The sequence below is a fragment of the Schistocerca piceifrons genome, chromosome 5 (genome assembly GCF_021461385.2).
Source record: "Schistocerca piceifrons isolate TAMUIC-IGC-003096 chromosome 5, iqSchPice1.1, whole genome shotgun sequence".
In the NCBI taxonomy this organism is placed as follows: domain Eukaryota; kingdom Metazoa; phylum Arthropoda; class Insecta; order Orthoptera; family Acrididae; genus Schistocerca; species Schistocerca piceifrons.
This window is the reverse complement of record NC_060142.1, coordinates 278,603,126-278,628,658: the sequence shown is the minus strand read 5'-3', so window position 1 is coordinate 278,628,658 and position 25,533 is coordinate 278,603,126. Positions and strand designations below refer to the sequence as shown.

At 39.9% G+C, this 25,533-nt stretch overlaps 1 protein-coding gene across 3 annotated transcripts in view; it reads left to right on the top strand.

The window, feature by feature from the left end:
- LOC124797945 (voltage-dependent calcium channel subunit alpha-2/delta-3-like) overlaps positions 1–25,533 on the top strand; it is a 314,695-nt gene that overhangs the window by 239,640 nt on the left and 49,522 nt on the right. For all 3 annotated transcript variants that reach the window (XM_047261087.1, XM_047261086.1, XM_047261085.1), the window contains 5 exons: positions 4,944–4,988; positions 8,509–8,599; positions 12,346–12,453; positions 13,422–13,534; positions 18,626–18,765. In XM_047261087.1, coding sequence (XP_047117043.1) covers positions 4,944–4,988; positions 8,509–8,599; positions 12,346–12,453; positions 13,422–13,534; positions 18,626–18,765 — 497 coding nt within the window. The remainder of the gene's footprint in view (positions 1–4,943; positions 4,989–8,508; positions 8,600–12,345; positions 12,454–13,421; positions 13,535–18,625; positions 18,766–25,533) is intronic.

Genomic DNA, 25,533 nt, shown 5'->3' with positions numbered 1-25,533 from the left:
ATGACTGGGGAATCTTCCACATCTCGATTGTATAAGGCTTAGCCAGGCAAGTGGGGCTCTGTCTGGATGCACCATTATTTATATAGCTGCTCATGGGAATGTGATGGAACCTTCGAAATTTACTCATCCACCTCCAAACACGATGAGTCGGCCACTGGTAGGTGTCAACACCCAATTTCTCAAGAAGTCTTGTGTGAAATGCTGGGACAGCATCCAGGAGTGGGTGAATGACATCACACAAGCAATCCACCGTGTTGCTTGCTTTCCCATCTTGAAGTCTTCTCGTCATCTTCAGAGACAACTGATGAGGCTGTTCATTAATCTGGCTCAGGCTTGTGTGACAGTTTAAATGCCATCCAATGGCAGAAAACATCCCGGATTTTCGAATGGCAAGGGCCAGAACTCAATGCACCATCAAGAACAGCAGGAAAGGTCATGCCCCACGTTCCTGGATTCTATCAACCATTCCACTTGGTCTACAGAAGAAGGTTTCCAGTAAACATAGTCAGCAGTGCTGAAATGAGGATGTCACCAAACAATACTCAGAGACATCACCCAGATGGTGCAGAGCATTTTTCAAAAACTACTGCCAATGCCAGCCAGGATTCGGCATTCAGCCATTACTGCAAGACTGTAGAGAGAGGCAAGTTGGACTTGAGATCCAACAATTGTTAGTCTTACAACTTCCATTTCTCCATGTGGGAACTGGATTCAGCACTGTCTGAGACTCATGATATTGCCCTCGGTCACAGCCAAATGTGGCAAAGTATGCTTTGACATTTGCCAGCAGTGTCAAAGGAAATTGCTCTCAAATGTTTAATTTGATGTGGCAGGCAAGCCACTGAGTGTCACCTCAATGAGCTGCATAGGAGAGACCTTGGAATGAATGTCTAACCATCATCTAGTCTGGATGTTAGAGACCAGGCAACTCCTTAGCTGCTCTTAGTGTGGATCAGGAGATTTTAACCCACTGTTGACAATTTGACCCTGCTAGAGGCAGCTATATAGGAGGCTCCCCTATGTAAACATCACCATCTGGTTATATAATTCAACATCAGTTAGGCGTATGACACTACTTGGAGAGACAGTATTCTTGGGCAGCTCCACCAATGGAGCTTTTATGACCACCTTCCCATCTTCATAGGGTCTTTCCAATCTAAGCGCTTTTTTAGGTCCCAAGTTGTCGATGTGCTGTCAGATTGTTTTAAGTGGGAGAATGGTGTTCCTCAGGACAGTGTTTTAAGTGTTACCCTCTTTGCCATAGCCATAAACAGTATTATGTCTATGTTAAGGAGTCCTATGCAATTCTTGTTATTTGTGAACAGTTTCCTCATCTAGTGCTGCAATAGGGGCTTGTTAGTTGCAACTTACAGAGAAGAGGTTGGGGGAGTGGCCTGCAAAGACAGGTTTTACATTTTGTTCAGAGAAGAATGTATGTGTTCATTTTAATCTTTCTTGTTATATTTTTAATTCACCTGAAAGGAGTATGTGGGACCCATACTCCCTTTTGAAAGCTCTGTGAGGTTTGTGGACCTCATTTTTTACTCCAGACTGTCTTAGTTACTCCATCTCAAGGACCTGAAGACCATGTCCCAGAAGGTACTGAACATCTTGAAGTGTCTTAGCCACAGGTCCTGGGGACTGGACTATTAGGCATGTAAGTTCCTCACTATTGCCACTTACCCAGCATACCATACTGTTACTTGTCCAGCTATGAAATGCATATCTGTATTAATCATCCGCAGGCAATGAGGCCATTTGGGATCTGTGCTGCATGCACTGGAGTTGCTTGGTGTGGAGGATGTACAGGTTCAAATTCAGGGTTTTATCCAACTGCACCCTGGTTACTGCATAGTCCCAGAGTGATTTTAGATTTAGTGCAATACAGGAGAGATTGCACTCCTATTTATTCTTTTAATAAATTATTTTCTGATATTTTAAACGAGCATCACAATTACAGGGCTGTATTCACAGATGGGTCTAAATGGTTATTCTGTTGGTTATTCTGTTTACTCTGTTGTTCTCTGTAATCATGTCCTCAAGATCCCATCTCCCTCATTAGTTCACTCTATTTGGTGCAGAATTATATGCAGTCTTGTAGGCACTCCAATAGAAGTGATGTGTTGCGGGTGCTAAATTTCTTGTCTTTTCTGATTCCTCAAGTATCCTTCAATCTCTACAGTGCTTGTATGCAGTAGATAAAGTAGTCCAGAATATACAGGATGCCCTCCTCTGACTACAAAGGCTGCGGAAGGTGATGTCTTTCTGCTGAGTGCCAGGGCACACGGGTATTGTGGGGAATGAAAGAGCAGATGTAGTAGCCAAGGAGGTATGTTACGATCCTCAATTGGTTCAGTGTGCCATCCTCCTCCTTGCTGTTGCCTCATTGTTGAGGTACAGAGTCTTGCACCGATGGGAGGAAGAGTAGCTGGAAGTTACAGACAATAAGCTGCATCTAATAAAGTCAACAACACGGCCATGACATACCTCCTTCCAATCACCCAGGTGGGATGAGGTCCTCTTTACTTGTCTTCACAAAGGCCACAGACTGATGACACATGGCTTCTTGCTCTGGTGGAAGGACCCTCCAATATGTGCTGCTTGGGATGTACAGATCACTGTGCACCAAATTTTATTAGACTGTGTTTTATTTTCAGACCAGAGGGCAGCAGCAGATTTCCTGACAGGTCTTTTCACTATTTTAAGTGACGTTCAAATTAATGTGGTGATACTTTTAAGATTTTATGATATGTCCAACATGTTTCTTAAAATTTTATGCACATGTTCTTAATGTGTTAATGGGTTGACTGGTTCATCCATGTTTATCGGTGGTCAACCAGTCACATTTCCCTAGGGCATTATTTTAGCTTCTCTGTCACTTTACTTATGCTTTAATCTTGGGTGTAGCACCTTTCACTCTTTCTCCATTGTCTCAAGGCATGTGAGATAGTGACTGTGTGGGGTAATATGAGTGATGTCATTTTGTAGGTTTATCCTCCCTATGGGAAAATATTTTTAGCACTTTCATCCAAATTTGTTTCTTTTAGTATTTGTAAGGGTGCTAATAGCCTCACTGTTGACTGCCTGAACAACAACAACAACTTGACTAACCACAAAGTTTTAAGCATGACAACATACGCTGTGTAAATGAATGACTCATCTGACACACATTTTTGCTTTCATGTAAGAAAAATGCAAATTCTTAAAAAATTAAATAGTTTTGTTACTACCACTTACAGATTTACTGTTTGTTTATATTTTTTTTAAATTGTGTGTAAGCTTTTGAATATTTCAACTATTAATATTTTAAATGATTGACTGTGTGTATGTAATGTTTTTCTAAAACTTATCTTTGAAATTTTACATATTTTGAACAAATTTTTGCCATCCTGGATTTGAAACTATTGAACTGTCTGATGAGATGTATTTTTACATGAAGTTTCAGTTTGTGCAGAATTGCATGTTCATAAGAAATGAGATATTGAACTTTTGTTTTCCCGATGTCATAGACTTACTTCAAATGGTATTAAAGATGATTAATATATGTAAAAGAAAGAAAGAAACATAATTGTAAATATAGTACATAATAAAAATCGCAATGTATCACATTCTTTACAGTAAGCATGTATAGCCTGCACTTGTATTAATTTAATTTACCAGCTGATCAAAGGACAAATCATATTTATGTAATTCCAAGAATCAGCTATTGGGAGATTAGTGGGGGAGATCCACATTTTACATGTAGAGTCAAACATGTCCTTGGTAGCATATTCTGCCATTGGGTGGTCATCTTGGCTCTTGGCCACAGTTTCGCAGTTCATTCAGGTGACAAGTAATTGGTGGCCATACCCATGTAAAAGGCTGTGCAAAAGTTAAAGAATAATTGGTGCATGTCAGGACTGTTTTTTCTGTGGTCCTCTCATCAGTAAGACAGAATATGCTTGGATCAGGATTGAAATAATTTGTGCTGGGTGGTATGTAGGACAAATCTTGCACTTGGATCTTACACAGGAATATGGCCCACATAAAAATGCTTTGAGAGTAGGCATGGCTCAAGTATGGTTCAGGATATTTCATAGATTTGATGGGCAGTGGAATACCACTTTGTTAGAGGGTGAAGGAGTGCAGGAAAGTTGTTCATTTAAGGGTGCAGTGATAGTTGTCGGTCTGGCGGAGGATATGATTATTTTTTTCCAGTCTGATATGATACTGAGTAATGAAGGAGATGTTACTTTGCAGCCAGTTAGTGAGGATGCTTGAAGAGTTCAGGTCATAATTGGGTATACCAGGAGAGATATATTTGTGGACTAGGTTTATGTTTGGAGGATATTTTTTGTTTGTGAAGGCCTTAGTAAGACATTCGGCATACTGGGCAAGGAATTGTTTGTCACTGCAGATGCACAAACAACTGTGAAACTAGTCCTTAATCCATGAAATATTGTGGAGAGCTTTGTGATTTACTACAGGATGAAGTGTGGTAATCAGGAACTGTATGTCACTTCCTCTCCAACAGCTGTCAGCCAAATTCTGCTGGTGAAATTGTTGCCACTAGAAGACTTTTAACAAGCTACCTAGAGTCATTTGCCACCGAACAAGCATGCAATAACGACTGTGTCTAAGGAGATTACTTCTATTGTACCAAACTGACACATCCTGTTTCTTCATTTCAGAGATTTTCTAAGTCTGAGTGAGAATCTTTGCCTCAAACAGTGAATTTATGGATTGTGTGTGTAGTGTCATGTCATATGCAAATCAGCACACAATTTCTCGAGTTTTTGTTATTGCTGTGCTTATCTTTGTTTTGTGGAAACAAAGTGTGTATCTAATTTTTAAGCACTGGTTCATGTATAGAGTTCTCCATTACTCAGTGAAATAGTAATAAAGAAAAATTGCATTGTCAAGATCAGCATTTCTGTTCTATAACGTTTCTTTTTTTTTTACAGCTGTGAACTGTGACAGACCAGAAATTACAGAAGATGAATATTACTGTAAGTTTCAAAGATACTTCTTACATTCTTTAAAAATGACATAAGAGGCAGCCCTATTCATAGAATAACATACAATTAAATGGCATAAAATAAATGTTAAGGTTTGAAATAAAATTTAGACTCTTCATCTTAAATGTTTCTAAGAATTTTAAATGTAATATGCCACTTCATGCTTTCAGTTGCTGTATCACAGCAAAGATGAATCACATAGGTATCAATAGCACTACCAGGGTCCATACAAAATTTATAAATGATCTAGTTTCACTCTTAGACAAGCTTTTGCAAAAACCTGTTGAACAAAGTGTGTTGTCAGTAAACAGAAGTCAGCATAAGTCAGACCTGCTAATAATAGAGACGATAGAACTGATTTCAAAACTGTCTCATGTCTGAACCATGCATCATCCGTCTTCACTTCTGTGTAAGTCTACACACATACCTACAGAAAAATTTTCTAACACCCAAATTTATTTTATATTTTAGCAGATTTATCATTCTCAGAAATGCTTTTCTTGTTATAGCCAGTTTTCTTGCTAAAGCCAGTCTGCATTTGCCATACGCTCTACTTCAGCCCAAATAGCAAAATTCATCTACTGTTTTTGCTGTCTCATTCCTAATCTATTTCCTTCATCATTGCCTGATTTAATTCAGCTACATTCCATTGCCCTTTCCAAATTTCTCCTTGGTTTCCTTTGCAGCTTGCTCAGTGCACAGATTTAGTAACTTGTATTTTATGCCTGCTACCTTAAAAATTTCAAAGATTGTTGTCCAGTCAACACTGTCATAAGCTTTATCTAAATCTACAAATGCTGTAAGAGTGGATTTGGCCTTCTTCTTCCTATCTTCTGCATTTTAACTGAACCAAAACTAATCTTCTCTAACACAGTATCTACCAATTCTTCCATTCTTTTGTAAATAATTTGTGTCAATGCCTTCTTTCTATGGAATTAAAATTATTATATTCTTCCTGTAGTCTGATGATGTTTTGTCTGTCTTAAGTCGCTTGCAAACCGGGTGGAATAATTTTGTCATAAATAGCCCCCCCCCCCCCCCCCGCCAAGGATCTCTGTAATTCTGAGGGAATGTTGTCTACTCCAGCAGCCTTGTTTTGACGAGTTTTTCAGTGCTCTGTCAAATCATTCTCACAGTATCATACCTCCCATCTCATCTTCACCTGCATTCTCTTCTGTTTCTCTAATATTGTTCTCAAATTTGTTTCCTGCATATACACCCTCTAAATTTCTTCCACATTTCAGGTTTGCTTTGTTGCTTAATGCTGGATGGCCATCTGTACTGTTGATATTTGTTTAGTTGCTTCTTTTTTGTACAAAGGTCGTTTTTATTTTCTTGTATGCAGCATCTATCTTCCTCATAACTGTGCATGCTTCTACAGCCTCCCATTTGTCCTCTAACCACTTCTGTTTAGCCATTTGCACTTTCTGACACTCTTGTTCCTTAGACAGCTGTATTCTCATTTTTTAGATTCACATGCTTCATTTTTTGTATTTTTACTTTTTCTCCTTTTGTCATTTGAATTTAGTGTCACCAGTGTTATTCAGGGATTTCTACTTTACCTTTTTTTTTACTTATGTAATCCTCAGCTGCCTTTCCTATCTCATCTCTCAAAGCAACCCATTCATCTTCTGTTGTATACTGTTTCAGTTCAACATTGTCTAATGTTTCCTCTGAAACTCCCAACAGCCTCTGGTTCCTTCTCTTAATTCAGGTCTCATATTCTAAATTTCCTACTTTTTTGCAGTTTCTTCAGTTTCCATCTACAGTTCGTAAGCAGTAAACTATGGATGAAGTCCACATCTGCCCTTGGAATGCCTTGCAGTTTAAAATCTGATTTCTAAATCTTTGTTCTTATTGATTAAAAAATCAGTCTGAAACCTTCTGGTGTTTTTAGGTCTCTTCCACATATACACCCTTTGTTTGTGATTCTGAAAACCAAGTTTCAACTGTGATTAAATATGCTTTCTGTAATATTTTGTCAGATGGCTTCCTCTTTATTGCTTTTTCTCAGTCCATGCTCTCCTATTACTTTTCCTTACCTTTCTTTCCTTACTTCCAAAATCTAGTCACCCATAGCTATTAAATTTTTTGACTTAAATATCTGAATGATTTCCTTTGTATATCACCACACATTCTTTCAATCTCTCCATCTTTTGTGGAGCTAGTTGGCATAGAAACTTGTACTACTGCAGTAAGTGTTGGCTTTATGTTTATGTTGACTATGATAATGCATTAACTATGTTATTCATAATAGCTTACTTGCATTTCAATTTTCTTATTCATTATTAAGTCTAATTCTGCATTACCCTATTTGATTTTTTGTTCATAACCTTGAACTGATGTGACTTGTCTTTCCTGCCACAGCTCTTCACTGATTGGCACTATAACTAACTACAGCCTATCAATTTCTCTTTCGAAATTCTCTGACCAACCTCTGCCTGATTAAAGGATTTGACATTTCACACTCTGACCTGTAGGATACCAATTTTGTTTTTTCTGATGTTGACATCCTCCTGAGTAGTTAAGGTCTGGATATCCGAATGGAGGCAATTTTACCTCTGGAATATTTTACTCAAGTGGAAGCCATCATCATTGAGCCATACAGTCCAGTTGCATGCCCTCATGGGCAAGAATAATGGCTGAAGTTTCCCCTTGTTTTCAGCTCTTCTCAGTACCAGCACAGCAAGGTTGTATTGGCTACTGTTAAAAGGCTGTACCAGTCAGTCATCCAGACTGTTGTCTCTGCAAGTACTTAAAAGGCTGCTGCCCATCTTCAGGAACCATGGGTTAGTCTGGTATCTCCACATACTAGCATTTGAATGTGGTTGTACCTATCCCTCTATCACTGAGGCATGCAGCCGACCCCCTCTTGGCAAGTTGCCAAATCTAAAAAGCTGTTGTGTGCCACCCCCTCATACAGACAGCTACTTGGTAGCAGCATCGGATGAGTAGCGCACAACTCACCCATTTAGTGGGACCCTACACTTCTCAAGCCTGAGGTGAAGGTACAAGAAGTCATACCCTAGCTTGTCTCAGAACCTTTGAAGTCTCTGGTTCAGACCTTCCACTTGGCTCACAACCAGGGGCCACAATCAGTTCTGGGGACAATGCTGAAAATTGTGAGCTTGTTGATTTCTTTCAACATTCTCTGCCAGTCACTGGCTTTTCATGCTCAATTTAGTAATTAAAAGGATTAAACCATAAAATATATCTCATGCCATACTTCTTATAGTGATAGCTGCAGACATAAAAATGCAAGAGATGGTTTTGTGTTCAACCTGTATTGTCACTTTTGAGCCCATTTTAATTGTGAACAAATCAATTTATTATTAATAAATATAATGAAAGTAAACTTAATTATTTGATCTCATGCCTACCCTGCAAGGCAGCTTCCCATGACAAATACTGTATCTATGCTGTAGTTTTGAAGGAAATAATCATTGGTTGCTCCTGACAATATAAATACTGCATAGAGCTACATCTTATTTTGCAATGGTTTTAATTTCAGGTGAGAAAGAACTGATGCAAATGTTAGTGTTTGATGGAAGACTGACCCATGAATTCTTTGGTGACAGTTGGTCATTTGAGAACACTGAAGAGTAAGTATCATATTTTGATGAATCAATTAACACTTCCCTGGAAGAAACAATTGTAATATTAAAAAAAAGCACTTCACCAAGTGGCTGCAGAAGAAAGGACAAAGGAGAGGGAAGCACACGATGTGTCAGAGCCAGTGACTCCTCCTCCTGGCAGAAGAGTTGAAGGGGAAGGAAGAGGGATGAAGAAAAAAAGATTGATGAGGATTAGGAAATGGGAATAATTATGGAAAAGTTGCCCAGAAACATGGATCAGGAGAGACTTACTGGACAGGTTGAGAAGGAAAGACTGATTGTCAGTGCCTGCATCTGATGTGATTTGAAAACCTGGGAACTTAAAAGTCAAAATGTTATGACAGGCAATGTGGATAAAATGTCAAAGTAGCTTTTTTGGTGCCTCGCCCACACTCCTGAATCTTCACAATATCCTGATAAGATTGTTGCTACCGCAAGACTTGGTCAGTGCACCCTCCTACCACTGTCTATACCAGCCCTGTAACTGGCAAAACTTTACTACAAAAGCAAGAGCCACCTATGAAATCACAAATGTCATATATAAGCAGTTATAAAGACACTTTTCAGCTTTCTACATTGATATGACCACCACCAAGTCATCAGTTAGGATGAATGAGCATAGACAGAGGGTACATACTGGCAACATACAATATTCTTTTGCAAAGCACACTCCAGAACATGATAGTTTTAACCTCGGTGCCTGTTTCATCATATATGCCATCTGGATTCACCCTTCTGACACCAGTTTCTCAGAACACTGCAGGTGGAACAGACTTTACAACCTGTGCTTGGTTCTCACTACCCACCTGTCCTAGAGTTACATTAATTACTGTGTTCCCATCATTTCTTTTCAGTAACTATTCCTTTCCTTCACTACTTTTATTTTTCTATATCTTTTATTTTATGATCTGTCTGTATTTCTCTGCCCCATCACCTGTCTTCAAAACTTTCTTTCTGCTCTTATTGACTCTTTCATGATGTTTTTTCAGTAATCTCTGTTACTTGTTACCCTATCTTCCACCCTTAAGTTTGCAGGTTATCAAATTTTGTCCAGTGCAAGCACCAACAATCAAGTCTTTCCTTCCCATCCTATCTAGTAAGTCTCCCCTGACTCAGAGTTTCACGGATGCAAGGCAACGCCATAATGGCAGTGCTATGCCTCTGGCAGCAAGGCTGGTGCCACACAGTGCCTTGGTGGCTGCTGGAAGGTCAGATGTAAACAAGCTAGCATGTTTGTAAGTTGCTGCAGATTGCTTTCATCTGAGCCCCAGAGGGAGTGTTGTTAGTGGACTGGAGCTGCGGCAACCCACGGTACAAAACTGCGTGGTTGAGGTCTGTGTCGCTAGTGGATACAGCATCCCTTCTATCCCTCTTTAGGGAAGAAGACTTGGCTGCCAAAGGGCATCCGCTGGGAAGGATGCTCCCAATGGGGAATGCTGGGACCAGGGAGTGTTGCCAGGTGGCTTGGATGGGGTTGGAACTGATAGTGCCTTGTGACTGATGGTGCATTGTGGTACTGGTGTGAGTCCTGAAACAGTACATCAGCATGAGGTGGGTGGCTTTTCTGGTAAGAAGGAGAGTGAGACAATATTAGAAGTGTGTGAGGTTCTCCGGAGTGGTACTGGAGGAATCCACAAGGATGGGTCATAGGCAACAGTAACCAGAAGTAGACGGCCAGTGGTTGCCAGATCAGAAATGTGGAGCATCTGTGGCATGACACTGAAGGTGATAGTGCCGCAGGAGGCAGTGGTGTCAGCAGTGGTGCAGATGGGTCTGATGAGACTGCTCTGGAAAGGGCTGGTGCTGCGAAAAGGTGCCACTGGAGGAACAAAAAAGGGTAGGGAAGTAGCATGAGAGTGTGTGTAGAGGAGCAGTATGGAGGATTCCGAAAAATGTGTAATGTGTGGATGAGCACTGTCTGTGTGAGGAGGAAGATAGATGGATGTTGAGGAAGGTGCCTGGGAATGTATAGTGTGTGTTGGAGCATCAAACAGGCATAATAGGCATTGAGTTGGTCCCATAAGTGTACATAGTATAGGGTAACAAGCCTTGCACCTGGGTTAAGGAACTGAAGAATGCGATAGGTACGAGTACCAGAAAAATTAAGGAGAAAAGTGACAGCGGGTATCGAGAGCACACACATGCAGTGAAAAAAAATCAGCAACAGTTTGAATTAGTGCACAGGTACGAAAGGCTACTGCGGGCAAGCACAAAGTACAGTAATATCTGTTTTGATGCTCATCACTATTACAAAATAATCCTTAATCTAAGTATCCCAGTTGCTATTGGAGTGGGGAAGAGAACACTGAATCTAAGATCCTTGGTGCTGCAGACTGCAACTAAACTTCACAACTTTGATTCTTGTTGCCATTGTAGTATGAGACAAGAATGGTGCAAACACTGATTCTTATCACCATTGTAGAGGTGGACAAGGTGGGAGAAAACATTGATCCTGGTCACCATTGTATGGGACAAGGAAGGAGCAAACATTGATTTTGTTGCCATAGTAGTGTTAATGGCCAAGAAGAAGAAAAAAAACATTATGATTGATGTTCCCAGATAGCCAGTAACAATGGAACTTCACTGATTATAATAAAACAAATGCAATAAAAGTTTCTTGGAATGCAACTCTGCACTACTCAGAACATCAAGAGGAGCTTCAAACCGTAGTAAAATGAGTACTCAGCCCAGTGTGACAGTTAATCACTGAAGCACTGGAACATCCTAGCAGATAATCAATGATTTTGCACTGGAAAGTCCTAATGGGCAATCACTGATGTTACAGTGGAAAATTCACATGTGGACAAAGTTCATGGTAATAATGTCCCATGACGATCAGATGATGGACTGCTGGGTACTGTTGGTGCAGAGCCCGTCTCCGGCCATCCTGCTTTAGGTTTTCCGTGATTTCCCTAAATCGTTTCAGACAAATGCCGGGATGGTTCCTTTGAAAGGGCACGGCCGATTTCCTTCCCAATCCTTCCCTAACCCGAGCTTGCGCTCCGTCTCTAATGACCTCGTTGTCGACGGGACGTTAAACACTAACCACCACCTTGGTGCAGAGCATGGGGCATAGGTTGTGCCTGGCGAATAGATTCAGATTGATGGACCCCTAAGTGCAGCCAGTGTAGAGCCCAGACCGTTGAGTGCGTTTGCTGAAAGAACACTTAATTGAGGATCCATTAGGCATTGTCAGCATAAAGCTGAAATGCAAACTGACAGCAGAACAGTTGGACAGTGACCTAAATACTCATTTGGGGAAGGCACATGGTTCTTGGAAGTCAGGTAGTGCTGCAGGAGCAGCACTGTTTGTGGTGATGCTTATGCCTCTGGTAGTAAGGCTGGCACCACATGATACTGTGACAGCTGCTGGACATTAATTTGTCAACAACCCAGCATATTTGTATGTTGCTGTGCATTGGTTTCATCTGAGCTGCAAAGGAAGTTTTGTTAGTGTGCTGGAGCTGCAGCAACCCATTGTACATTACTGTCCTGTTGGCGGTTGTGTTGTCACAGAATACAGCAGTTTCCACAACATTTGTGTGTTTTCTCCTGCTGCCACTTTGTGAGTAGATTTTTTTATCTATCCATATTATATTTTCAAATTTAGATTGTGTTTGTTGGTGTGTACTATTTTAAATTTGTTTATTTAGATGCATTAATATATGTAATTAAAAACCCCAAAACAGTTTTCAGAATATTAAAAGAGTAAAATAAATACTTACTTTATGCAGGTATTTAATAAAACTTTACAACACTAGCCTTAAATTTATGGCAACACAGAGTGGACTAACAAGATGGCAGTATATAATGGATATAGAAGAAGGCAAGGACGAAATCTCGTGAGTATTTTTCCTTTTTTTTGTTTTTTTTTCCCCTCTTCATTTACAGTAAAATACTAAATAATGAGACACACACATTTTTAATTTTGGAGCCTACACTAAATATAATTAATTGGCTTATTTTATATATGTACATTACCTGCATAACATTGTCAAACTGACTACTATAGTGAATGTCAGAGCTTTGAGTAATATGCATTTCATAGTAGTTATAACAACAACAGCCATTTTTTGCTGGGCACATAATAAGTAATGTGTTTAATCCACATATGGATATCTATATTAAGATAGTGTGAGAATACATTCCTTCTGATAGTGTTTGTGTACCAGGTTAGAATGCTAATTGAATCATTTTAATGAATCACTGACATTTGTGAAAACTGTGGTCATCATGTAGAGTACCTTCTATCTTTCTCTGAAATTACGAACATCCATCACAAAATCGTTCCAAGAGATATTTTGTGACCACCCAATTGATATAATATAATGGTCCATCCTTATGCCACACATATTCCCAACATTTCAGCAATACTAAGAATCCTCATATCATGGTCCTCATATCAGCAATACTAGGAATGTCTCTTCCTGAAGGTATGCACTGGTCTGCCTTTCTGTCTCCATGTATTTTTACATTTTTCCTTAAGTGAATTTTCCTTCTTATACATTCATCTCGATATATTGCCTTTGCTGGAAACATGGCACAGTTTTCATATGGACCTAACCACCAGCAGCTGCACATCTTATGAGTGACCACCATCAGATTGTGGCTGAGGGCTGACATGACCATTTATTTGTGTGCAACATGCAGACACCCCTGCCTTCCTTTAAATGAGCTTTCTCTGCTCCCACATTCCTGTTATCTTCAGAATATGACCCATGTTTATAATTATATAAAAGTTAATGTGCAATTAAAAATTCTTAAGTTTGATGCATTTTTCAGTGTACACTGTTTCTTTTAAACGTTTCAGAGAGTTTGGTGACCTTTTCCCTCATTCGGTGGAGGAGGCATGGTACAAAGCTGCAGTTATTGAGCATAAACATGATCCAGAGTCAGTTGTCATTTCTGCTCCTTTTGATGCAGGTAATGTATAGTTAAAATTTATTGCTCATGTTTACCGTAATTAGGAAACTATGTTGGTAGCAAAACAATGAAGTGTTGTTGGATCTCTATTTTAAATGCATGTAAAAAAGCTGTGAGAAGTTTTATGATGGTTCCGTAGAGGTTGGTAAGCTTGTAGGCATAAAGCAAGATGAATGTAACAGTCACTGTGAATCGGAATATTTTCATAATACCCCAATTCACCAGAAAAATAGTAGGCTATTAGGTTTAAGAGCCAACAGTATGTTCTCTTGTCTGATTACCTCCTGAGACAAACATAGTATAAGGTCTGTTCAAAAAATTCCAGAACTTTATCCACATAATTTTTCTACACTCATCTTCTACTTCAAAATACTCTTCTCCACAACTGATGCACCGCTCCCAATGCCATTTCCACTTCTGGGAGCAGCCTTGGTATGCCTCTTGCTGGATTGCACAAAGCACTGTCTGCGAATTTTCTTTTATCTTGTCTATTGTTGCAAATCTTTGTCCTTTCAACAGGGTTTAGAATTTTGAAAATAAGATAAAGTCCACAGGGTCCAAGTCTGGAGGCTGAGGCAGCACAGTGATGTTGTTTCTTGTGCAATAGTCATGCACCAACAGTGATGAATGTACAGATGCATTATTGTGATGCAAGAGCCATGAATTGTCTCGCCACATTTCAGGCCATTTCCTTCTCACATTTTCTCGCAGGCATCACAACACATCCCAATAGTACCATTGATTAACAGTTTGTCCCTGTGGCACAAAAGCATGATGAACTATTCCTTCAAAGCCAAAAAAAAAGCTATCAGCATGACTGTGACATTTGACCTGACCTGACAAGCTTTTTTTGGTCTTGGAGAACCTTTCCCAACCCATTGTGAAGAATGAACCTTGGTGTCAGCATCATAACCATAGACCCATATCTCACCACCACTTCTCTTAAGGAACATCTCGTTCTCATTTGCGTGATCCAAATGCTCTGCACATATTGTGAGACGAAGGTCTTCCTGGTCTTGACTGATGAGCTGTGGGACAAACTTGCCAGCAATACGATGCATTCCAAGTTGCTGTGTCTGAATTTCATGACATGATCCAACTGAAATGAAACATTCTTCTGTAATCTCACACACAGTCAATCTTCAATTGGCATGCACAATTTTGTTGACATTCCTGACATGAGCGTTGTCAGCAGATGTCGAAGCGCATCCTGAATGAGGGTCATCTTTAACTTCCATCCGGGCATTTTTAAACCATGTGAGCCATTTATAAAACCAAATGTGGCTTAAGCACTCATCACTGTAGGCTTCCTGAATCATATGGTGGGTCTCTGTAAAGGTTTTCTTGAGTTTCATGCAAAATTTAATGCAGGCGCATTGTTCCTCTAACTCTGCCATCTTGAAATTTACAAACTGTGCAACACAACATTCTACTCAGTACAGCACTAAACAATAACTAACAGACATACAGCAGTGCAGCATCTGACAGTTACACAATAAACACAGGCATGTGCAGGGATGACAACTGCATTTTGTTCCAACACACCACTGGCGCAGAATTATGAATATTCCAGAAGTTTTCAAACAGATCTCGTATGTTTCAGCTCTTCTGAGAATATACAAGTCAGCTTATTCTAACATGAAAATATAAGTAGTATACCTACAATATTGAGGACAAGTGGCAATAGCCTTCAAATACATAGTGATAAGCTGTTGGTAATGACAACTTAAAATTGAATCTCACTGATAATAAAGTTCAGGTATTACTATAAATTGCTGAGCTACATGTAACAGTCATGGTCACCAAAAGCGGAGTATTATAGCTGATTAATTATTTCAGCCACAGCTGTGATTTATTATAGGCATTTACAGGTTTCAGTTATCACTGACAATCTTCAGAACAAAAATGACAAATACTTAGAAATATTAAATCACAACTGTGACTGAAGTAAATAATGAGCTGTAACTTTCCAACAGTTGATGTATCAATACAGACAATATGTGTGCCCTTGTAGATCATATTCATGCTCTGCTGAGGCCTTCCAACATCCAAGGCATGATGCCAAAACTGCCTACTTCAGAGATTGCATTTGCTTGCCTACAACAAGCCAAAGTATATCTCTGACTAGTTTGCTCCCAACTTAAACTACTGGTGGCATTGGCAAGGAGGTTGTTCCTAGTGGTGTCAACAGTGCAGTAGAATGTTAAAAGTGTAAAAACAGACAGACTGACAAAAAGTTTTGATGACCATTGAATGTTGAAGTATATTGTTTTCACATTCTGAAAAACACCCGTAAACACTTTTGCTCAAGAATAAATAATGTTGATTGTTTGGGAGGAGGTAAGTAGACCATTGTTTCATGTCTGCCTAGCTTTCCATTACTCCAAGATGATGATACTAAATTTTTGATAACAGTGGCTAGATTTTTGTCTTAAAAACTAGTCAAGTAGTCTAACCTTTCTTGCTATCTTCTTGGGTCTACAAGTATGAAGAAACAAGCAAAACATAAGATACAGACAAAACAACATTCTTCTGACCAGTTTCATGTATTTGCAGTGATTTTCTAACCTGTGTCACTTTCTTCATGCCAGAACAGCATCTACACACAATATCCTCAATTATTTGTTGTGCATGTTTTAATCTCCATCATTCCCCTTAATATTTTGCTCTGTGTGGATCCCTCTAGCACCATGAAATTTTCTTCTGATATCTAATACATTTTCTATCATCCTGTTCCTTCTGCTAGTCAGTGTTTTCTGTATATTCCTTTCATTGCCAGTTCTGTGGAGAACCATCTTATTTCTTATGTTATCAGTTCACTTTAGTTTCAGCATCTTTCTACAACACAACATTTTGAACACTTTACTTCCCTCTCTTTTGACTTTTCCCACAGCCCGAGATTCACTTGAGTATGAGGCTGTGCTCTTGCCTTAGGTTATTAGAAAATTCTTTCTCAAGTTATAGCCAATGTTTACTACTAGTAGACTTCTTTTGATGAGGAATACCCTCTGTGCCTATACTGTGTCAGGTTCTTACAGCCGCCCACCCACCGACCCATCCATCCATCCATCCATCCACCAATACATACATACACACATACATACATTATGTTCTGTAAATTGCATCATGAAGGAGAATTTCTCTGTCACGCATTATTCTGCTTCCAAGGTAGCAGAATAATTAACTTTGTGTACTACATGCTTCCCAATTTTTTCTTGAAGTTGACCACCATCTCACTTATGTTGCTGCTCAGTATTATGGTCTTTCTTTCATTTCCTCTCAGTCCATATTCTTGGCTCAGTGGATTGTTTATGCTAGTGAACAGGTCCTGGTGACCAGGGGCTGCACGCTCCTATCACTTCCGGGGCCGATGTGGATGTGGATGTGGATGCCACCTCCACATTGCGACCGTCCACAAAATTCACTCTGGAGATCAGCAGTGCTCTGACCCCCCCAAGAGAGGACACATGTGATGACCTACACAGATAAACACCAAAAATCTGGGCATGCAGTGGTAAAGTGCACCACTGAAGTTGGCAGAAGCACCTAGAAGTTTGACAACCATCAGAGGCTGCCACTCATGGATATGCATGCAGCCTCTTCTCTTCGCACACTATCAGCCAGCTGGCAGCTTATAGAGATGGGCCCTGAGAGCTCTAACTCAGTTAAATGTTTACCTCTGAATTTGTGTTACTGTACTGCTAATTTGAGCCACTCTGCTGCAAGTGCACCCTTTGTATTTAGTTGTTTTCTAAACTTGATAAAGTTTGTTGTGTTGGTCATCGTGTGCTGTTCTCTTGTGTGATTAGTACATATAGTTTACTTGCTTCAGAGAGTTAATTTGTTGTGGGTGTTGCATTCATAATCATCATGTGCCATTTGAGATCCATAGCTGGAATAAGGCCTCTTCTAGAATTTTCCATGTGTCCTTTAAACTCCAAACCCACTACCTCATTCCTCATACATCTTACTACCTTTGTCTGAACACATAACTGCTTCTCCTTGGAAGGAAAGGTATACAAACAAATCTGTGGCACAGCCACTGGAACCACATTCTTAATCAGGGTTTTGAATATTTATCATCAGGACAGTGACTAACATTCATTAGTGACTAACGAAGGTTAGTCACTGTCCTCACCCATTCAGCTCCCTCCCTGTTCCCATTCCAGCACTACACAACTGTCATTTCACCAACACACCCAGTCTTTTTATTTCTTTTGGCTCTCTCCTTTCCGGTATTCCCCCCTCCCCACCTCTTCCCTGCCCTCTATCTAAACTGCAGCACATCACTGTCTGCCACCCCCATCATACTATGCCTCCCCCACCCCGCATCAGCTTCCTCCTACCCCCACCCAGTTGCCACTCCCATCAAGCACTGGTGCTGTTGCTCACAGTATGGTTTTGAGCATCTCTTTTATATGGCGAGTGGCAACTTTCCTTCTCTAATTTTGTTACAATCCATCCTGGATTTTCCATTGTTTGATTATTTCTGTCCTAGATTTAATGAAAATTGCTTAAAATTGATTTGGACCTTTCAACTTCAAAATGTTGATGTTATGAAATGAAACTACTTAAATACAAAGATATAGTACACTATCATTTGATGCAGAAAATTGAGAAAGGCATTACATGATTTGTGTTATATTTTGTAGTCTTATAAAGTGTCGCAGACTTTATAGCCAACAATACTGAAAATATTAGTTACAATATTTGAATAGTTGGCAAAGTCAGTAACACACACACACACACACACACACACACACACACACACACACACACACACACAAAAAAAAAAAAAAACCCCAACCCACGCTATCCACTTTTTACTGGTGATTGATCAATGTTATGGAAACAAATGTGGATTACACACATTTTAAAGCAGTTCTTTTAAATTCTGTCAGAAAACTTAAGAATTTCTATCTGCACTATTAACAGTTATTATCCATTTAAGGTAAGACTACTAAGAATTTTAGACGAAAAACACTAAGATATCTCATATGACCCATGTTTGTAATGAATATACACATTTCATTTCAGAAGGAAGGCATATCACATCCCTCAATTTCAGCAACTTTATCGATTTCTTTGCAGGTAGAAAGGATGATGTTCCCATAACTATGAGTTATGCCATATTTCCACGAGATGCTGGTAAGGAGGCACCAGCATCTGTAGTAGGACTTCAGATACAGCACAGGGCTCTTTATGATCGATTCATGTCCATCACAGAAGAGGTACAGTTACTGATTTATGTTGTGCTGGAAGGGTGTTAAAGCTATTAAACTGTGTGCAACTACATGGTAAAGTATTAAGTTTCCAGGATCAACATACATTAATATCTAAGGTTATTACTTGTTTTGTATCCTTTGAGATACATACAAATACCGTTCATCACAAAATGCTGAATGAGAGTCTGACAAAGCCAAGCTCTGATTCAAGTCCATAATCATCAGAATTTGAGTCTCACAAAGTGGTGTTCAGTTTTGAGTCTGCAACTGCCAAATGCTGAAAAATTAGCTGGAGAATGTAAAGGTTACATACAGAGTTTGTACCTTCCTGGAGATGATGAGGAGTGACTTTGCAGGGCCTGTCAGCAGCAGAGTATGAACCATGAAAAGAGAAATCCAATACCAAATCCAAGTACATAATGAGATTATCATCACCGGACTACTGTGGCATATTCCTCATATAGTGCAGTGATATACTCTGGCATACTTTGTGGTGGGCTTTATAGGTCACCTGATGACAGAGGGTTTGCTCAATGCATTTGGTATCAGCAATGGCATCTAGCACTGTGCCTGGCCTCTGTTCAGCTCTGTCTCCAACCAGGATGCCCTAAACTAGGCATATTATTGATCTCACCCAGTGTTAGATCAAACATAGCTATACGACTTCAACACTGTCAGATGGGCATACAATAACTTGACACTGTTTTTTGTGTATGCAACCATTCTCACCTTTCTTTTGATTAGTTGTACACTAGTGTGTTGTTATACTGTGACTCTCAAGATGCAGCCACTCAGTTTTCATAATTTTAAAGCGATATTTGTTTATATACTTCACTTCTGAACTCCAGCTGACAATTTCTATCAGAGGGTACTACCATTCCATTCATCAAAGCAAGTGTTGCTTTTGTATTGTGAATCAAAACAAGATAACCTGTGAGCTGAAGGTATACTGTTGGAGTACATCTCAGAAGTAGACCTTCCATTGAAATCACATTCAAGGGGCACACATGATCACCAAAATTATCTGGTTGTCCACTAGATCTGTTCTACAAACTGTAGTGGGTGGGTGCCAGGAGGTGCCATATTAAAACTCATCCGAGCTTTTCAAATGATTTATTCTTTTCCACTACAGAGCTCCGTTCACCACGGTCTGCGTCACAGGCCCCGCATTGCTGGGATAGCACCCCAGTGGCCAGTGCAATGCACTGTGTCGAGCCGGCCTTGTATGCCAGTCGCACTGCAGAGTTCCAATTAAGTCAGGATGACTGCACTAGCAGCCAGCTCAGTGGCCACAATCCCCGTTGACTCCGCACTGCTCTGCCGGGAGCCGTAGCCGCCCGTGCTGCTGCTGCTGCTGCTTCCTCGGCTGGCATAGCTGGGAATGCGGCATCAATGACCACTCCTGTTCTGCCGTCCGAACCTGTGGCCCTCGTTTTGTAAGTCTCCGGCGTGTGTCAGGAGCCGAGATGACTGTCCGCAGTAGCATGCCGAAGAGTGGCCCGCCCTGGCTGGCTGCAGACCCTGCGTCGGCCTCAGAGGGTCGAACCAATGACCCACCGTGGACTGAGACACTGTTGCCCCATCTGTTGCCGTGTTTCGCCGGTGATGTGACACACCCCGCCATCCAGGAGAGCTGCCACACTTGGATGAATCTTGTTAGAAAACCACTCCTATTTATACTCGGCTTCGCGGCTCTGTTTCGCTAACGCATCGCTCCGAGTCACGTACGTCCCACATCACGGTTGCGCCAGTGGGCCCCTTCTTCCTATAGCTTGCGACATGCGAACCGCTGCGTTTACGCTTTTCAGCGGTTCGATGCCCCCGGTGGCCTTCATTCCACTTCACAACTGCTGGTCAGCATAACTTCCTGCAATCCAGCCCGCACCCGGCTATAACTTGTGCACTTCGAAATACTGCACTAAATCTAACTTCCCTATCTTAAACTGTGGTGCCGCTACAACACACATATTATGAATAAATCTTGTCTCCCAGGAAATATTAATATTAGAGCTGCAAGAAGTGTGGTATGAGACTATTTTTGTGGCACACAGAAGGAAGTTTATTGAACTCGAGCTACAGCCAAACCTAAGAGTTACAGTGGAAGTAGAGGAGGATGAGGTTTTGCCTCTCTTAGGTGTGTTAATCAAATGGGAAGCAGATGGTTGACATGGCCATCCTGTGTATTCAAAATTGATGCATCTAGACCTGTATTTCAACAGACTACATTTTATCACAAAGCTCAGAAGAGAGATATGCTGAACATGCTAATACACAGAGCCAGGATTATTTTGGACAAGACCATCTCAGCTCCCGACTGAATCATCTGACAATGGATTTTTAGGAGTATTTCATCTGTGTTACTGGGTCAATGAATAGTAAGATAGGTAGATTCTTGAACAGGCAAAGATTCAGACCAGTCTTCTGGCAACCCCGAAAAACTGAAGAAATACTGTGACCTGTTATGATAGTCTCAGCCTGACAATACCAGAAGTTTATAATACTAGTTGTGAGTGTGGCAGTGATTACATGGGGCAGTCAATATGGACTATTGCCAAGCACTGTGTTGAATATCAAAATCACCTTAAGTACAGGAATTCTGAAAATCAGTGGGGGCTGAGCACAGTCTGTTTAACAAATGCACAATAGTATTTGAACATATCTGGTCCATGCATTGAGCTATTGGTACTTTCTGATTTGGAAAGCACTGCAAATTAGACTGTGCACACACACACACACACACACACACACACACACACACACACACACACCAGCTCTGCACTTTGCAATGCATCGATGCATGCACTTGATAAAGAAAGAGAAAAGAGGCAGACTTCCCATAGTTTACTGTCTGATGTAAGTGGTGATGCTCCAAGTGACACTGGAAAGTGAGCACAAACGTAATCTGGCATCTTGCGGTTGTAGAGGGTTCCACCACAGCATGTGCCATCTCTGAAACGTAATCTAGAAAATCAAAATCTGCCCTCTGGGCATAAAAATAAGAGCCTTGTCAGGTTAACAACAGTCGGACTCTGTCACGGACAACAATAATGGCAGTTAACATCAAAAGCTTGGGATTTTATCTGAGTTTGATGTAGCAAGTTAAGTGGGAACTTTTTATTTTGTGTACTTTAAAATTACTCTTTTCAGTGCAGGTCAGTCATAATTTGTCCTTTTCCCATGTTACCATGGCACACTTTTCAACAAGTTGACATTCAGTTAGTCCAAAAGTTTTACACAGATTTAACTCTAAGCTCCTTGATGTGCACTGGAGTCTAGAGGTACACCAATAACTAACATTCAAATTTACTCAATTTTAGATGTCACTTACATAAAGTATCTTACACTAAGACTTCGTAATGTTCATACATCATTCAAAGTACATGAAACAACCACATCTTCTCGTTTGTAAGTATAAATCTTACTGCTGTTTTGAAGGGCTGTAATAATATTTTCATATTATTTGGACATCAGCTGTACATTCTTATAATTTCTTAAGCAACCATGAATTATGAAGAAACAAATAAAACGAAATTTCACTGTGATTCATTTGCATTTACACTTTTAGCTCTGTCCAGCCAAACTTATGTCTCCTCTTATACCGTTTCCAGCTCAGTGACTTAATAATCTGCAATTTAGCTTTTAATGCAAGTGAGTGGGGTCATCAATTCCACTCATGTCATAATCTTAACTTCAAAACTGATTTATGCAACATTTATGTATTCAGCAGATGCTTCATCTAGATCTTATCATTCTGATCAAAACACAAGCTGTATGAACTTACTGTTAGTGTGAGAAACATCAATGTTACAAGCTGTTCTTTTTCATCACATAGTATGTTCCTTTAATCGGCCACCAGTCCCACTTTCTTTAGTGAGCTGAACAATGTATTACATAAATTAGAAAATGAGTATTTAAATCTACATCTACATCCATACAATGCAAACCACTATTAAGTACATGGGAGAGAGTATTTCTCATAGTACCACTAATAGGTTCTTTTCCTGTTCTGTTAATGCATAAATTGTGGGAATAATGTTTCAATGCCTCTGTACCCACTGCAGTTAGTCTAGTCTTGTCTTTGCAGTCCCTGCAGCAATGATACATTGGGAGCTGTAGTATACTTCTGAGATCCTCACCTAACTGTGTTTTTGGAACACTGTAAGTAGGATTTCTCTGGGCTGTCAGTGTGCATCTTGAAGCGTCTGCCAATTCAAATTTTTCAGCATTTCTGTGGTGCTCTCCATGGGTTCAACAAACCTGTGACCATTTGTGCTACAGGGCGCTACACTTCTTTGTATATCCTGTGTTATAAGAGTTTGGCACTTGAGCAATATTTAGGTGGGTTTCATGGAAGTTTTGTAAACAGTCGTGTCTGTACACTTATTATATTTTCTCAGTATTCTACCAGTGAACAAAAATCTACCACTTCCTTTACCTGTGACTGAGGTAGTGTGATCATTCATCCTCACAAATTGTTACTCCCAGATATTTGTAGGAGTTGACTTCCTGATTGTGACTGATTGAAATGGTAGCAATAAGATGTGTAAAATAAAGGAAAAGCAACCCTGTCACCTATAGCTGACTGATGTGTGGCACCACACAACGGAAAACAATATTCACACTAACTTTTGAGCTCTGGCTTTGTCTGTAGCAAGCACATTCATGCACATAGCCACACAGGTACCCAAATACCCAAATGAACACACTGGTGCTGAGACTGACTACTGATTATTGAGAGCAGTTGCCTGAGTAGATGGGGGTGGGGAAGGACTAGGGAAGGATTTATGAGGTGAGGAGGACTTGGTGGGACTGTATGAGGCAGATCTTTTGACTGATGACTCAGAAGATGCACAACAAGATGAAATGAGTTCAGGAGGTAAAGCAGTACATGATCTGGACAGAGGAATGGTGTGGACAGAAGAGAGGAGGGGAGAGGTAAGGTGAGGCATCGTGAAACAGGTTAGCAGAGGTTTATCCCAGGAGGATTACGAGAGTGCAGTATATATACAAACTTCCAGCATGCTGGAGTAGCTGTGGGTCAGCAACTTCTGGTAATCATTACAATGAAAAACCAGTCCACAGTTGCAAAGTTTTTTGTTCAATGGATGACTTGTTTCAGGGTGAGACACATTTTCAAATCATCCTACAGGGCAGAAAACCAAATTTATACTCATGTATAATACAGGTATTACAAATTTTTTTTAAGCATATGCCAAAAATACAGAACATACCATTTCAAGACTTACGTAACAACCACAAAGTCCCTACCCCCATTTCCACCCTCCCCCTTCCACTCATTTTCTAATAATCTCATAGTGATATTTTGCTCACCAGGTTCATCATGATGTACCGAGTTCAGTTTCCAGCTTTTTTTATCTATCTGACTACTGCCCACAACTCGTACTTTCCCTCGCCCCTTTACCCCTTCCATCTCCCTTCCCCATTTCATAAAAATACAGTGCATGTTTTACAGAATGTAGTTCAGTTCTTGCAATTACCGTTGGTTTGTCAGGCACTCCTGTCAGTATTAGGTGCCATAGCTGATATTCTGAGAAATACAACTTTTGATTTTAGGATGCACCACTATATGTGATGCCTACGGGATGCTACTGGTTGGATAATAAGATTTCTTTGTTTGTTGCACCTTTATGCTGCATATGGGGTATGACTTGTGTGGCATGTTTTGAGGCTCGATTTGCTGGTTGATTATGTGTTCTTCACCTCTAAATTACTTTAAAAATTTGTTTGGGTTTCTTTTTGTTAGCATATGTTATCCGTGTGATTACTCCTGAGTAACATATGGTTTTTTCTGTTGAATATGATAGTTCTTATTTATTTGATTATAAAAAAGATGATGAATAGTCATTTACCGTCCAGTTTGAGTAATTTCCTTCTATTACTACTGATAATAAACATACATGCCCCCCCCCCCCCTCTGTTTCCCAGGCTTCCATCCTCCCCCTCTCCCTACACTCCCATGAGTGTGGTTACGCTATGTCTTCCTCGGGACGACAAATACATTTCTGGTGCTTTGTACAAGACAACTTTGTGATTTAATGTCTGTTTTTAACTGGCACATGTTAGGAAAAGTTGTTTTATCTTCACGTAATTTGTTAAGTTTGTTATAGTAAAGTTTTTATGCTTGTAAAGGGATAGAAGTGATGAAGATTTTTAATCTTCTGTGATTTTGGTTCCTTTTAATACTAATGTTGTTGTTCACATTTAATGATTTTTAAATGCTAACATAGCATATACAAGCCTTATGTGGCGCTGCTGTGTTTTGCTGTTCAGTAATTTTAAGTATTTGACTGTTTTTGGCAAAGGTTTTCAGAAGCATTAATTTTATTGTGGATTTGTATGGTTATTGTGTTAACTGTTGTATTATTGATGGTTGAAGAACATTTTAATAAATAAAAAAAGGTTTCCTATATCCTGATAAGGTGCCTCCTTCATGAGGTTTTCTTACAGCAGTGGAAGGAGTGAACTGCCAGTTATCTGTATGCACTGTAACTGTTTGTTGCCTGTTTTTGACATGGTTTTCACATCTTTGGTAATACCATCTTTGCCTATGTAAATGTAAGTCTTGAAATGATGTGTTCTATATTTTTGGCATATGCTTAAAAATTTGTTAATACCTGTATTAACAGATGAGTGTAAATTTGGTTTTCTGCCTTGTAGGATGATTTGAAAATGGGTCTCAGCCTGAAACTTGTCATCAGATGAATAAAAATAGTAAAATTTTCTACTTTGGGCCGGGTTTTTGTTGTACTGAGT